Source organism: Orbicella franksi, chromosome 15, assembly GCF_964199315.1.
Source record: "Orbicella franksi chromosome 15, jaOrbFran1.1, whole genome shotgun sequence".
NCBI classification, from domain to species: Eukaryota; Metazoa; Cnidaria; class Anthozoa; order Scleractinia; family Merulinidae; genus Orbicella; species Orbicella franksi.
Window position 1 is genome coordinate 2,990,201 of NC_138159.1, and position 15,084 is coordinate 3,005,284.

A 15,084-nucleotide genomic window follows, 5' to 3' on the forward strand; every position below is an offset into this window, starting at 1 on the left:
ACAAGTGACAAGTGGGATGTTCCGTGGTAAACCACGGGAAAGTGTTGCATAACTATTTTATACCATGCCATAGCAAATACAGTGGGCAGTACAATCAATGCGACGTACGCACGACATATGATGGGAAGGCTGGACTTGATACCGGAGAATCTTTGTTTATAATATTTGCCTCATTACCATAAGCGATACAGTTTCTGATGGAGCTACAAAGAGATTAATATTGAATATTGAAAGGGCACAGCACCATTAACTGTCCCAAGGAATTTGAGTGCGATGTATTGAATACTTTTTGTGCGCGAGGGTTTAAAAGCTCAAAATTTTACAAAGAATGTATGAGCTCATTAGCGCTTTTGCCACACAGAAATTTTGATGTTTTTGAAAGCCAATTTCTCCTCGAATATTACACCCAAAGAAACAAAAATTTCGCCACTTACTAAGTTTCACAAGCTCTTTAAGTTTTTCTGGTAAAATCGTATCTAGCATGATGCCTTGTATGCACAAAGTCGTATGTTAATGAGGAAAAATGTAAACAATGACGTCAGCAAAGATTCACTTATATACAGCGGCTTCCCTGTATTTTGATTGGCTGTATTTTCTACAGCATGGTATTAAATCTTGTATATAGTTTTCTTCAAAGTACATGTATACAGACGCATCTGAATAAAGGAAACCCATAAGGATTGCACAAAAACAGAAAGTAATATCATAATTATTATTTTTCCCAGCCTAGCTTTGTCACTATCCTTTAAATCAAGGTGGCAGCATAAGGCCAGCAAAGAAATAAACAGCTCTCGTCTAAATTCCCTAACACCACCTAACCTGTGTGAGACAACAACAGGTAACATGAAACAGTATTTGCTATCATGTGCTAACTGGAGGCCTTGCGGCCATCAAAGAAATAAAACGATACTCTCTTGACTATTTTACATGCCAGCCATGTAGAAAATTTATGCGTCCTGAGGCTAAGATGTAATTTTTTGTTTCCTGCAGGAAAACGGCCATTGTCGGATAATAAAGTATGTGCAAGAAAAAAGGCTCAGCTTTCTCAGGGTTGGTTGAATGAGCTAGCACACAGGCATGCGTGAAAATACTCGCGCGTATCCTCGCGGGTCGAATCTTCTCTTGTGAGGTGATTTTTGCCTGGGGGTCACTCCCATATACATAAAGGACAGGGATGCTTGTCGTAAGTTTTGAAAATAATCCCTAAGAGGCACCAAGATCCTATTTTGTGGGCGAGGCTTGAAATTTTTTCACCCCTTAGAGGACCCAATTCTAAAACAACACATTATCTCCTGTCATATCTTTGTTGGCTCAATGCTCTAAAAGGTGCAAAAAAAAGCTCCTGGTGTGAACCTTTTAAGGCTGGACACCCTATGAGGTACCAAAACTGTGTTTTTAACCCCTAAAAGGTATGACAAGCAACCATGTCCTTTTTATGTGGGGGTCCCCCTGGGAATTTTTGTGCCCTCAACTAACACTGAGAAAAGTCAGCCATAGTTTAATAAAAAGTCAAGTAACTCACCCTCCAATGACATTTGTATTGTTGATTTGCATAGTTTGACGTGGCATTTGACCCAGTGTTTGACCCAGTGTTTGACTCAGTGTTTCATGAAGAGTTTGAGGTAGTATTCTCCTAAAAGAGTTAGCAACGTCGCCGTTATCAAAGGCAACCAGAAAAGTAATAGTGATGGCACACATAACCAGAAGACAAATGAGCAGTATGCACCGCAGTGAAGTAGATGTCCCTGCCATAACTGAACAGCACCAGTACAGTCCACAAGAGATGACAACGAACTTGTGTGTAGAAGAACAAGACCTATTGTAACAATTTCTCTGGCTTTTAGAATAACAGCTATGCCGTAATCATCTTGTTCCACAGCAATTAATTTATCCCTTTCGAGGAGCCAAAACATCTGTGTAAAATCAAGAATTTAAAACATTAACTTTATACGTTCAGGTGTTTCATTAACATTTTCAGCAGGAGGGTAACCAGTTTTCACAGGCGGGTAAAATTTTTTGAACTGAAATTCTTTTTAAGTAAAACTTTCCCCTTGATGCTCTAACCAGGTGGACCAAATTAACCTCACAACCAGTTAATTTACCTGGTGCCCCACTCTTAATGAGAGCCCTCCCTGTATATTGTGTACTTGTAATGAAGAGTAGCTGGTTTACGGGTAATAGGAGTAATGTTAACATATCTTGCAAATATGAATCATCTTAACAATTTTTTTTACCACAAAATGGCTGCGTTGTGTGTTTGTAACAAAGAGTAGCACGAATGAAAGCGCCCTTGCTGTTGCATGTAAAATTCAATTGAAAAACTGACACTACCAGTTGAAAAATACCAGAGAAAGATCAAACACATGTCAAAGTCGGTAGATATCATGTCCATACTATTCCACAACTAATAAAAATTATAGATAAGGGTTTCAGTTTGAGGTATTCTCTGTTTTTTATGTTAGTGAGTTTGCACTGGTCAAGAAATGTACATGTAAAGAATCTTTCTCAAGACTTGTGAATTAGTTTGATTCCTTTCCAAAGCCTTTCTGAAATTTGAGTTGCCAAACTCGGGGGGTGACTTATCTGCGAGTGCAGCTTATCTGGTGGCGTTTACAGTCACCATGCTACATGTACTTTGTCAATGTGGTATTTCCATGTAAGTTCATCATCAATGTATAAGCCTAGGAATTTTGTACACTTAACTTGTGCAATTTCTGTTCATTTATTTTTATTGAAACCTTCTGATTTGTTTTGGATTTGATGTTTTCCCTCGAGACTTAAAACTATGAACTGTGTTTTCTAATATTCAAAGAGAGCTTATTTAGAGAAAACCAAGATGCAATGTTTTTAAGCTCATGATTCATGGTCTTGTTTAGAGTATCTATATTATTGTGACTAAAAAACAGATTTGTTTCATCAGCAAATAGAATAATTGATAAAATTTCTAGGCAGCTTGAAATGTCATTCATATATATTATTAATTAAGAAAAAGAAGGGGTCCCAGTACAGACCCCACGGGTACATCACATTTGATTGCAAAGCTAATAATATAATAATTATTATATAACTATATAGCGACAATAAAAGAAACTTCCTAGAAAAGCACAGGGATATTTTCATTATTTCCAAGGCTGGTAAATGAAACTGAACATGAGTTCATATCACCCATTTGATAATTCACATTCATACTTCTTTGAGGTCTGGTTCCAACTTCCAACTGCTGAACCTAGCCTTATGCTCAATTGAGTTGAATGAAATAATTAAGTTGGCTGGTTGATTGAGGTGTCAACCCAACCGTGAACTTAATTACTAATTTGATACAATAATTGTGTAATCATTGTAATCAAAGATTTTGTCTCAAATTAGCAATTAAGTTCCACACCATTAGGTTTGACGTCTGAATCAACTGGCAACCGGCTGTTGACCTTCAGGGGTGCCTTCCAGAAAAATCTTTCTGTGCGCACTGCTTTAAAGAAACCCATCAGATGGTAAACTAATATTATTGTAAAGCTAATAAACTGCAGAATACAAAAATAACAATATATTTTAACTGCCATTTTTGTTTTGTTAGGCACATACAAGCCTTGAAATGCACAAATGACCTTACTTGCACAACTGAAATACCAGCCTTTGTGTTACCACGAACATCCAAACTGACTGGACCATATCACTCAGGTGATGAAGGGCTAAGCATGTAAGGCTTTTTCAATATTTCTATTGGTTACTTAGAAAATCCCTTTTGAAGTTGGACAATAGCAAATTTTCTGATTGCTGTTACTAGCTGGGACATCACAAGAAAAACTTTTTGCCTCACACACGTTGGTGCACTAACATCTGAAGAAAATTTTGGCCCAATTTTGTTAAAATCTGATTAATCTACATACCCGATTAATTCATTTGAATAGAGGTAATTCACACGAAAATAAACCTCAAAATTTTCGGCCTCCAAAGAAATTCACAGTTTTGGCGCCTCACTAAAGTGGTTGTCAATGCAGCCATTCCACCAACCAGTGAAACAAGACTTAGAACTCCCTAGCAAGTCTCGTGACAAAGAAGGCCACAGGAACACTTCCGGAGAAAGGTGCATAATTTATATTTACAAATGTGTGATTCATCAGCCTACACATGTATTTTCAACAAGTAAAGTTTGACATTTAAGCCGGCCGTGAAGGCATATTAATAGAAATTACTACATTACCATGGAGACATGAAAGTTAAATGTTCTGCTCTATAGAAATAAGCTGTATACGACGTGTGGGCCTATTGTGTACACAATTGCTTTAACAATGAAAGCCAAGCAATCAACGAGATTCAATCAAGTTTGAGTGAAGCATTAACTACCTTAACTTTCAGTGGCGACCGATAAAATATTAATTGTATTTCACTATTGTGCACAGAAGTAATCTACATTTCTGAGCAAAATTCGGTTTAATTCGCCAAACTCTGCAATAAAATATTTGCGAGTTCGAACGAGATTTGAATCCGAAAAAAATTCTCAAATTCTCAAATTTTTCCATCGGCAGCCAAGGAAATCTGCATACGCATGTATAATTTTCGTCCTTTCATACGTGTCGCGGTGCTTCTTTGGGAAAGCAATCACTTGCTCGAATCGAACATACCCAAAATAAAGGTATATTTCGCCGGGATATTTTAACATCTAAAGCAATACACAGCAACGCAATGGCTATTCGCTATTGAACACGAGCAATAAGCTTACCACTAGCATTATCGAACATCGAACCTTAAATGAACTACTTTAGGCATACATATCTTTATCGATCCAGGGTCATGCTGAAACAGCAACAGTTTTTTTGCACCTGACTATTTAAAATAACCAATGAGCTGTGATCCCTTACAAAAAGCAAGTTGGTTGTTGTAAAGGTCGCCATAAAATCGTACCAGGCCAGTCACCAGCCGGAGTGTCACTATCATAATATGTAATCCAATATGTAGAACTACTACAAGAACTAAATCAAACACGAATACTTACAAAATCCTTGTCAATACCATTTACCGCTTTTAAGCAGTTGCAAGCAAGCTTTTTCCTCAAGATTTCCTCTGAAATCCACAGCACACTCGATTCAACGCAAATAGTTCTGGAAAAAGTGTTGTGCATCATGGGTAAACAATTTAAATATGCCCAGCTGGCCCGGGGTGACGTCGGGGAAACTTGTTTCGCTAACTTGCGTCTCAAACTCACGATTATATACACGTTCGCGTGGGACCAGAGCACTAAAAGTGCGCGGTGTTGTGTTACATTTTGGGCAATTGAGAATTTGAGCGCTCTGGAAGGCATTGAATGAATGTTAAAATAACGAAGGATAAAAACTCACGACTAAATAGAACGTTATTTTTTTAAAAAATGAAACACAGGCGGCCCAAGCTCACAATGCGCGGAGTTATTATTACTTTTTAATCTTTATGCGAACGTTCAGCGCGTGAAACGTGATATTTACCGCCGACATCTACTATTACATATCGAGGTTATGCGAAACGTGAACGCCCGGGCGGAGTGCGGGTATTCAGCGGGCATGCTTTTACATATATATGTTATTTGCCGGCTGGGAGGCGAGTAACTCAGATAGTGGACAAAGAAAGATTTATTAAAAAACAGATATTTTTCGAACTACTTTGTGTTACTTGCATTTATTTCACCAGTTAAGTTCTCCAAAATTGTTTTTGCGGTGTGAAATTTCGTGCGAAGTTTGAAGTTTCTGTCAGTAGTTGCTTTTAAAATCACTTCGTCACTTTTCTACCGTAAATTGAATAGCAGAAAGCGAGGAAATTCGTTAAGTGTATTCCACAGAAATTGTTCTAAATACAGCAACGATCAGAGAGGTAAACTCGACTGAAATTGACTCAAATTTTACGGCGAGAGAAACACAGGATTACGCGCCATTACAGCGCCAAGCTACAAACAATTAAGCAAACTCTCACAACTTCAAAACACTCAATTGAATTTACTTACAGTGACTTTCCTTGCCATTTTAAAGTGAACAGAGACAAACTTGCGTTGACTAATCGTCGATGGATGTGTAAAAAAGGCAAAAGATTGACGATCACCGCTAACTTTTAGGAGCGACCTTTAGGCAGCGGGAAAAAAAACCGGCCCGTGGGCCGTATCGTCACGTGCCTATGATTAGCCAATCAAATTCGAAGATTTAGGATTCCGTTCCGCTCAGATGCTTGAGAAAAAACTAAAAATATATATTATGTAAGTGTCACGGAATATTTAAGTACCTTTCACACAGGCGCAAGCCTTTAAAGTTAATTACTTTATTTAGGTGTCATCAATTGTCATCAAATAACGCTTAAACCTTTCAAAAGTGTGCATTCGTTGAATGTTGCATACCTGGTATCATTTTTACCTCTGTTCGCGAATTTATGATACTCAATTCTTTTTTCCCTCTTCTGAACATAAGTTACATGCACGCCATTGCACGCGGACCGTCCGGCAAAAATTCATTACAATCGAATCGTAGCATTCCGAGTTCTGGATTTATATAAAGCCTTTTTCCGAGGCATACTGAAGTACTTTGTCCAATCACTGTGGCAGCTGACTAAAGTTTAATTAATTTAACGGCAAAGAAAAAAAGAAGAGTATTTTCCTAGTTTCACTTTCAGGTTTACTGACATGGAAACTATGTAATATTATGCCGTGTTCAAAACAAGTGGAAAGAGGCTCAAGAATTTACAAATGGAATTAAGACTCGTTTCAAAACAAAAATATTGTTTAAGACAGATAATATGTGGCTAGTTTATAATGCAATTAACTATAAAAATGGTTGTCAATGGGGGCAAAAAAAGAATGGCTGTGAGAGGACTTTGGAATAACTGACACCGCGGCAGTTCGCATGGAAATATTGGGCGCACCCGTCGCAACCCACCCAGTCTTCTCCGTCATCATCTAGGCAAATCTTGCATAAATTCGCATTCCTCCTGCACGTAAGATTACAGCAGGTTTTATTATGACATCAATGCCATGGACAGGAAGTCGTTTTCAGCATATTGCTCATATCAAGCATAAAGCCGACCACACCTCATCATATCGATCACTAATATATAGATTTAGGCCAGCCTAAAAGCGGAGCTCCTCAGTTATTTTTCGGAATGTTGTTACTAATGAAAATAATCCAACATGTATGAGGTAAATTGCGAATGATTTAATAGTTTGAGCCGGAACTAGTATTACTTCAGCAGATCGAGGTGTAAGATGGTGTGATTATGAAATATAGAGCCACGATTTCAAGGATTTCTGGGAAGCTACCAAAAATCTTGATCACATAACAGAACTGTCTTCTGTGCTTTTTGGTGGTATTTCTTGTTCTTTCCTACCTTATTCAGAAAGACAAGGCATTGTCATTAATCTTTATATTCTTCCTTAGTTAACATGGGGACTCCCACACAAAAGAAGTTTACACATTTTTTTGTTGTGGGGACTGATTGAAATGCAGTGGTTACAATATACTCAGTCCCTGAATCTCTACCAAATGAAATCTCACAAAAATACCAAAACAGTATACATATGTGAAAAGTTGGAAAGTTTTGTTTTCTAACTTGTCCCCAAAGATACATTTAGCCATCTTCACTATTGTATGGAGTCTCCTCCTGCTGGAAGGGTTTGCAATAAGCAAAATCACCCTCACATGAATGGTAATTACGATATTTTTTTTTTGCTGATCATGAATACTTGCATAGGCTTCTAATAATAATTTTATTATTCAATTTCAATGTGATTTGTTCTTTTTCTCGACTGGCATTGTGAACTACAAGAGCTGCGATTGGGTTCCATTGATTAATTTTGCTATGATTAAATTATACCAAGAATTATCAGTGAGCTAAGAGGAAGTTATATTATGTACATGTATTTTGTCTGCACTACACAACCAAATGCACTCAAAGGTTATGAGGCATAGGTACATTTGTCAGAAGAGCCCAGCATATCCAAGATATGTTTTGATTGACACATCAATTAAGATAATTCACAGCAAAATGGATAAAAAATACATCAATATCCTACATGCACCAAAGCCAGACATGGGGTTATAAGGCAATCGTTTAAACAACAGATTGAAATAATTTATAAATTAGAGAACACTATTTCTACAACAGAATGGAACAAATTAACCTTATCGGACATTGCGAATGGCAAGGCTGTCTGTAGAATGTCACAAATTTCTCAACCCTTTCTTTCTACAAAAATGCTAATCCTGCAACTTTGCTTAAGACCCAGTTCTCCATTTTGTGTTGGCAAAATATCAATTTATGCCGTGTCCAATGCAGATTATCACAAAATTGATTTAAAAGCTCAATAAATATCATTTTAAAGCCAAAAAGCCAATTATTTAAATAAACCATGAGTAAATTATCTCTAAGAAAAACTGATTAAATTAACAGGCACTTAAAAATAATTAGTTAATATGTGTTTCTTAATAATGTAATGCAGTGTATCTGTCACAATGTTGCAGCTATGATATTACTACAAACAGGATGGGTTGCAGAACTGAACCTCCAAGTCAGTTTATTCAATGAACTTGGTGCAGAATTTATAATCCCATCAAGTTGTCTGTAAATACAGAGAAACCAAACAAAGCATTACAATCATAAGTAATGAATTACTAAACTCTTTTACATGTACTGTATGAACAGTGTATGTTCCATTAATATTGGGGATCTCTCAGAAGCTGCATCCATGATAAATTAATTTGTTCCCAGATGCATTTGTTTATAGAACTTTTCACAAATTAATATCTCTGTCATAACAGTGACCTCTGTGTTCTCCAACAATTAGCACACAAGAAAAATACACTCAGTAAGATATTGTTTACAATAAAAATCAATGCCTATAAGCAATCATGAGGACCTTAAATTTATATTACCTCAGAAATATCTCACCAGGCCATGGTTGCTTTGAAAATCTTTGATGTTTTAATACAGGCTCCCCATCTGTAACCTGTTCATATATTGACTGACAGGAACAGGCATGTAATTCCTTTCTTTGATATACAGTGTACTTCATTGTTAGCTGTTCACTGAGTGTTAGTAGTGAATCAAATGCTAGGGGTTGGTACTCCAACTTTCACTGTGGCAGGCTCTGCCCTGAGATACAAAGCAAACTTACATAACTGTTATGAACTTCGCCACTTGCTTTCGAGAGCAAATGCAATCTGCTTCAAACAAGCAACTGGAACATTGAGGGTTACAACAATGTGCACAGTCCCAATCACAGGGTCATCCAGGCTGTTTGGTTGTACATATAACTGTACAACTGTATATGAGTTCAGCTTCCAGAAGAAAATTAGAGTTTGTCAGGATAAATACTGATGTTCTTGCCTACTCAATGAATGAATGTGCAGTTCCAGAAGATATTCACACCCAACACCCATTCACGGCCAGTCTTTAGAAATTCCAAATTAAAGTATCAGGAATCAAGAGCTCTAATAGAGAAAAAATCTCCATGTGGGGTATGAATCTTTTCTTGAAGAAAAGAATGTCTGAGAAATCATTAATAAATTACAAAATAATGTTTAAGAAACATCTTACCTTTCAGAGAATTTTGTAATCTACACTGTCTGGCCAGTTCATATACATGTATTTGACAAGTTGACACTGGGCATGTTTGTAAATTTGTGCACTTCAACATCACATTACTATGTAGTAGCACTGGCCAACTAAAAACAAACAGCATAATTTGGTTAATTAATATACACTGTACATTATTAGGTTGAAATATTGGTGTAGATTGTTGCACATCAACAGATACAGAAACTATTTGCACCTGAATCATAATGAGTGAAAAATCGTGCATGAGACATTTGTATGTACATGTAACAGCCCTCCACCTCAGAACCATCACAGATATGATATGATATTTTTAAACTCTCTGAAATTTCAGATTATTCAAGATTAACATATGCACATACATCATCTGGGGCAACCCTAAAACACTGAATTTGGAAACCGAAATCCGGAATCCAGAATCTGGAATCCAGAATCCGGAACCAAAAACCAGAATCTGGAATCCAGATATTATGAATGATGATAGAAATAATTCACTTCAGCAATGTCTAATAAATAAATATGAGCAAAAATCATTTTGTTGTTATTTATTTTCTTAGCTTTACTTCAGCCACAGACTGTAATTGCTAAAAAATTATTGACTAGTTCTGAACAACCCTTAGCTATATATCTGGCCCCGTTGTTCAAAAGCTGCATAAAGCTATTCATTCGGTACATCACTATCCAGTCAGGGTTACTGAGTTTTTGGGTGGATAGAGTTACTCATAGCCTGTGAGCAGGCTCTAGTATCTGTCTCTATTGTCTGAGCAGGCTAAATAGGTGTCTAGTGTTTTTCTGCATTGGCATGTCACCAAGAGCCTTCATGCGGCTTTGCCAATCACACCCCCAGCCCAAACACGAGAGCCTGCTCATAGGCTAAGTTACCCATCTTTTGTTCAAGCTGGCCCTGGTGAGAGCCCGGTTCTTGTCTAGATCAAATTGCTCTGAGAAGACTGGTGAGCAGCACATTAACAACAAGCTATTATAGGCTATTGCAGTGAGTTTCTGGCAGTCTTTTAGCATCTTTGAACAGCATGTGGTCTGATCTGTCAGTAAGTGAGAAGCAGACGGAAGTAAGTGTGCAACATTTCTACAAATTGTTTTAATATGATGGCCGCCAAGAATATGAAATGCTGATTTGTCACAGTATGTGTGGAAATTGTGTTAATCTGGAATTGGTCTCGTATCTGTTGGAAAAATCAAATTTCATATTTAGACCAGACGAGTTAGCCCTTGGACTTCGAAATTGGGGGGCGTGACCGTCAATGTACAGGAGGCTGCCACTGATGGATATCCTGTTCTCTATGACATTTTCTATCTTGTTCAGTATGTACTAGACATAAAGGATAAATTTATACTTCCGGTAAATTGAAGATCACTTATTAAACAAAATGGCAATTACCAGCAAGCTTATTTTAGACACTCTCGAGGTGCTTGGAATAAAATTAAGATGCACTTTACTGAGATTCTCATAATCATAGCCCTCACTAAAAATAACGGTTGCACAATTTCAACAGACGGGGAATTTTTGTTTCAAAAAAGGTTAAGTTTGAGGTCCTTTTTACTTGGCAGCTTACTTTTTACAGTCGAAAAGCTAAGCAAAACAATTTTCGCGTACTTGAAGAACTTATTTTCTTTGATTTGCAGATTCCGGTTTCCAGTTTCTGGATTCCGGTTTTTGGTTCCAGATTCCGGATTCCGGTTTCTGGGTTTTAGGGTTGCCCCATATTTAACATATTGTTTGCTTCACATTCAGTTTACACATGGCTGTTATTCAGCATAGGCAGACTTATAAGTTTTCCTTCAAAAATATATTGCAACAACTATTGCATCTTTCGTTACCTATTCTTATGATGAAATGACACAAAATTCAAGAACAAGAAGTCATAAGCATAAAACTAACTTACATGGTAGTGCTTACAGTTCCTCTTACCGTCTGCATATGCTGTCCATAAACTGATGCTGCCTGGACAATGTACTCATTATTTTTCTGATCACACCTTTTAAAACGTCACTGTTATATAATTTGTCCTGAAAAAGCAATACATGAAATGTTATGCCTTTGGCACTCACCAAATGCCTTTACAAGATGTATAATGTACACCATATCAACATTCACAATTCTCTTTACTTTCATTGTAACTCTTTTGTGTCATTTTCCCTCACTTGAAGACAGGACTTCCACATTAGGTTATAATTGCCTCTGGAATCTCTATGAATTCACAGGGAGTGATAACAATTAAATCATGACTAATTTTAGCAAAGGAGGCATTCAAATGTCAGATTTTAATGCTAAGTTTATACAGTAACTTTACATTACTCTTCGTACATATATATAACCTCTCAATTATTGCACCTATAGACAGAAGGTGTGCTGGGGGAAGAAATGTTCTAACCTCTCTGAACTTTTCCCCCTTACCTGTAATAGGATGACTATTATGAACTACAGTTTGTAACCAACACCAACATCAGGTTATGTATACACATGTATATTTTGTTGTCGTCTGTAATCATAAAAAAATAAAAATTTAAAATCCTACATAAAGTTCACACTCAATAACACTGCTACATGTAGCGCTGTTACTGGAAATCAATTTAAGTGAAACTGTTGAAACAGCTCTGCCAAAATTTTTCCTAGCAGTTAAGGCAGGATAACAGAATATACATGTAGCACACAGCAAAGGCTAGAGATACACACATGTTAGTTATCAATTAGGATTTGGTGAGCTTCTGTGCTGTAGGTATGGTGGAAAATAATAGATTATCAGAAATGAAGGTTCCTGAGACATTTTGACAGCACTGAGAGGAATTAATATATAAATTCACAAAAGAAGGAGAAGTTCTTGCCCTGTCCAGTTCTCTGTAATAAAAATATCATTTACATGAGTCATTTATAATATGTGGTTTGTGTTTAAAGCCGATATAATGCACACTCTGATTCGCCAATTCCAGTGCATTATTTACATTTACATGGTATACCTCAGTAAAACCATAAAACATTGCGTGGGACTAAAATAAAAAATATAAAAAATAAAAAGAAATGCCTAATTCATAACAATTTAAAATACTCAACACTAAAACAAATGTAATTCTTTACTTGAAAATTATTCTCCCGTAATGCCCATGGGCCAATTACAGGCAGGCTAAAAAGTCCTAACACAAAGTAAAAGGAAATTAAGAAAACTATTGCTTTTTTCCGGAAAATTGTAGCGACTGAAGACAATGATGGAACACTCTGAGAGTGCATTCTATCAACCTGATGAGATAAAATTTAAGGAGAATAGAGAATTCACGAAGTTATATCACAAACAAATTGGTACAGGACAGGAGAAAGGAAACTGTACAGCCAGGAAGAAACTGAAACTTTCTTCGACCAGCAAAAAAGTATGCATGCACAACAAAGAAAACAGTCAGTGACATTCATTTAATAAGTTAGTAAATAAAAAATTAGTGTGAAGAAGAGAGTAAAGAGAGAGAGAGAGTGGAGATAGGAGAGCACTCTCTCCAACTAAATTGTGTATATATGTATGTAAAAGTTCTTCTTATTACTGAGAAATGGTCAGGGCAAGAACTTCTATTACACTGTTCAATTTACCGAGTCAATTAGTACTATCTCACTTTTTTGGAACATTTCCATATTAAGTGTAAATACTGCATTGGGGAATAACCTCTTATTAACAAAATACGGTCCATGTACCCCCAACCAAAAGCAATGGCACAAATAACATGAAATAGCCAATCAAAATCAAAGCAGAGCTTCATTTGCAGACAGGATTGCCATGCATAATCGTCTACTCGACATTTTGGACTATATAAGCATTTCACCAAACCGAACTAATTGGACAGACAACAAAATAAAACGAGGAAATCTACATTATAAACACAAGATGCATATCACTACATCTGAGCTCGAGTATCAACAGCAAATCCCTATTCAATGAACGGTGACCGAATAAAAGAGAGGGTAAAGAAAATTCGTTTAAGCTTGCGGTGTTAAAGTTGAAAAATTATTCACGCTTAAATTTGAATATTACTGAGAGTCTGTATTTTTGCCGACGGCTTAATTTAGCTATGCAGTCATTTCATTGGCAGTAGCTTTACCAGTCTTCAACCAATTTAACCTCGGAATTCACAAAAGCATTTCGCCAAACCGAATAAATTGAACTAACAAAACGAGGAAATCTCCATACTTTGTAATCACAATATGCAAATATTCACATAGGAACAAAAGTAAATTTAGCAAATCCTGTTCGCTTCGGCTTAAAATGGTTTGTAGACCTTTCTTGGTTCAGTTTTCAACAACAGAAGAACAAATTTTAGCAGTCTACGAAGCGGCAGTGCTAACTAAATCAGAGAAAACTTCAAAACTCGCCCGGCCGTGTTTACAAGTACGATTTTGGTTAAGCTTATTTTTAGATGTGAGGTTATAAGGTTAAATTGACGACGAAAATCGATAGAAAACATAATTTGTTTACAACTTACAGCAACCTCCAAAGCGACCCACGTGTTATTGTTTAGAGACGAGCGAAATTAAAACGATGCAATTTTTAAAATCTCTTACAGCATGGCTTCAAATAAGGAAGACTTTCAATGGATTCCAATTGAAAATAAGCTTATATCGCCGAGGAAACTTGTTAATTTTCATACCAAACGCAACAACAAAAGTCACTTACCGCAAGTTGGCAATTCAGTTCGGCCAGTGTAAATCTTCCAGGCAGAAACTTGCAGCAAAAGTTGTGAAGACTAAACTGAAGTTATATTTTCGATAGATCAACGAATCAACCACTTCTTTCCGCTACGTTTACTGTTTTGCAATTTCTCTAAAACACTCGGGTACGTTTGATTTCTCTAATGTTCATCACCTGACCAAATCAGGTGACTTTTGAATTTTCTTGCACGGCTTCACAGCATCACGTTCGCGCGAATTTTGAACTTGGCCATGGGGAGTTCGGCAGTCTTCTGAATCAATTTGTCGGGTACTTTCGCCTCCTTTCTATAGCCCTCGTTAGCTTTGGTTCACGGCATTGTTCGGTATTATTTCACCTCCTTTCTCTAGCCCTTGACTAGCTATAATTCACGGCATTGTTCAGTACTGTTTCGCCTCCTTCCCCAGCGCTGGCCCGCTCAGTCTTTTTCGCGATATTCTTCGCTACTTCTTTGCCTGTTAATTCTTGCTTTCTGTCTTTTGCTTCAGCGCAACCCTGTCTTAAAAATATTAAATCAACCTCCGCTATCGTTTTTCTTTAAAAATCCCGCCAAGAAAAATGGCATTCACCCGCTACCAACTGAGGGTGCATGTCTCTGTCAACCTATTAGCTGGAGTATGGCCGCCATCTTGCGCGACTCCGTCGTCGTCGCCGTCGTGCGTACGCGCCCACGAGCAATACCGCTAGCCATGATAATCATGAGAAAATCAATTCATGGGTTTCCTTTTCTCCCCTATATGGGTATGGGGCTCCGCCGGAGCTCCGCTATAATATGAACCAAGAAGTGTGCATGCCATTCTTTCCCTCTCCAGCCTCATAG

The 15,084-nt window shown here is 37.2% G+C and overlaps 1 protein-coding gene and 1 long non-coding RNA gene across 5 annotated transcripts in view; both read right to left on the reverse strand.

Annotated features, from left to right (window-relative positions):
• The window catches only part of LOC145469866 (galactosylceramide sulfotransferase-like), a 7,068-nt gene extending 5,238 nt beyond the window's left edge, over positions 1 to 1,830 (reverse strand). The window contains exon 1 of the mRNA XM_081453677.1: positions 1,523 to 1,830. Coding sequence (XP_081309803.1) covers positions 1,523 to 1,752 — 230 coding nt within the window. The 5' untranslated portion in view covers positions 1,753 to 1,830. The remainder of the gene's footprint in view (positions 1 to 1,522) is intronic.
• Positions 1,831 to 7,341: 5,511 nt separating this feature from the next.
• Positions 7,342 to 15,021, reverse strand: LOC145469876 (uncharacterized). Of its 4 annotated transcripts, XR_014042391.1 has the most exons (6): positions 14,232 to 15,021; positions 11,978 to 12,062; positions 11,492 to 11,589; positions 9,544 to 9,671; positions 8,880 to 9,099; positions 7,343 to 8,566 (listed from the first exon to the last, which is right to left on the reverse strand). It is a non-coding gene; the product is annotated as an uncharacterized LOC145469876 (long non-coding RNA). The 4 variants fall into 4 exon arrangements; XR_014042392.1 differs by lacking the exon at positions 11,978 to 12,062 and having other exon boundaries at positions 14,232 to 15,020; XR_014042393.1 differs by lacking the exons at positions 11,978 to 12,062; positions 14,232 to 15,021 and having other exon boundaries at positions 7,342 to 8,566; positions 11,466 to 11,962.
• Positions 15,022 to 15,084: the final 63 nt, after the last annotated feature.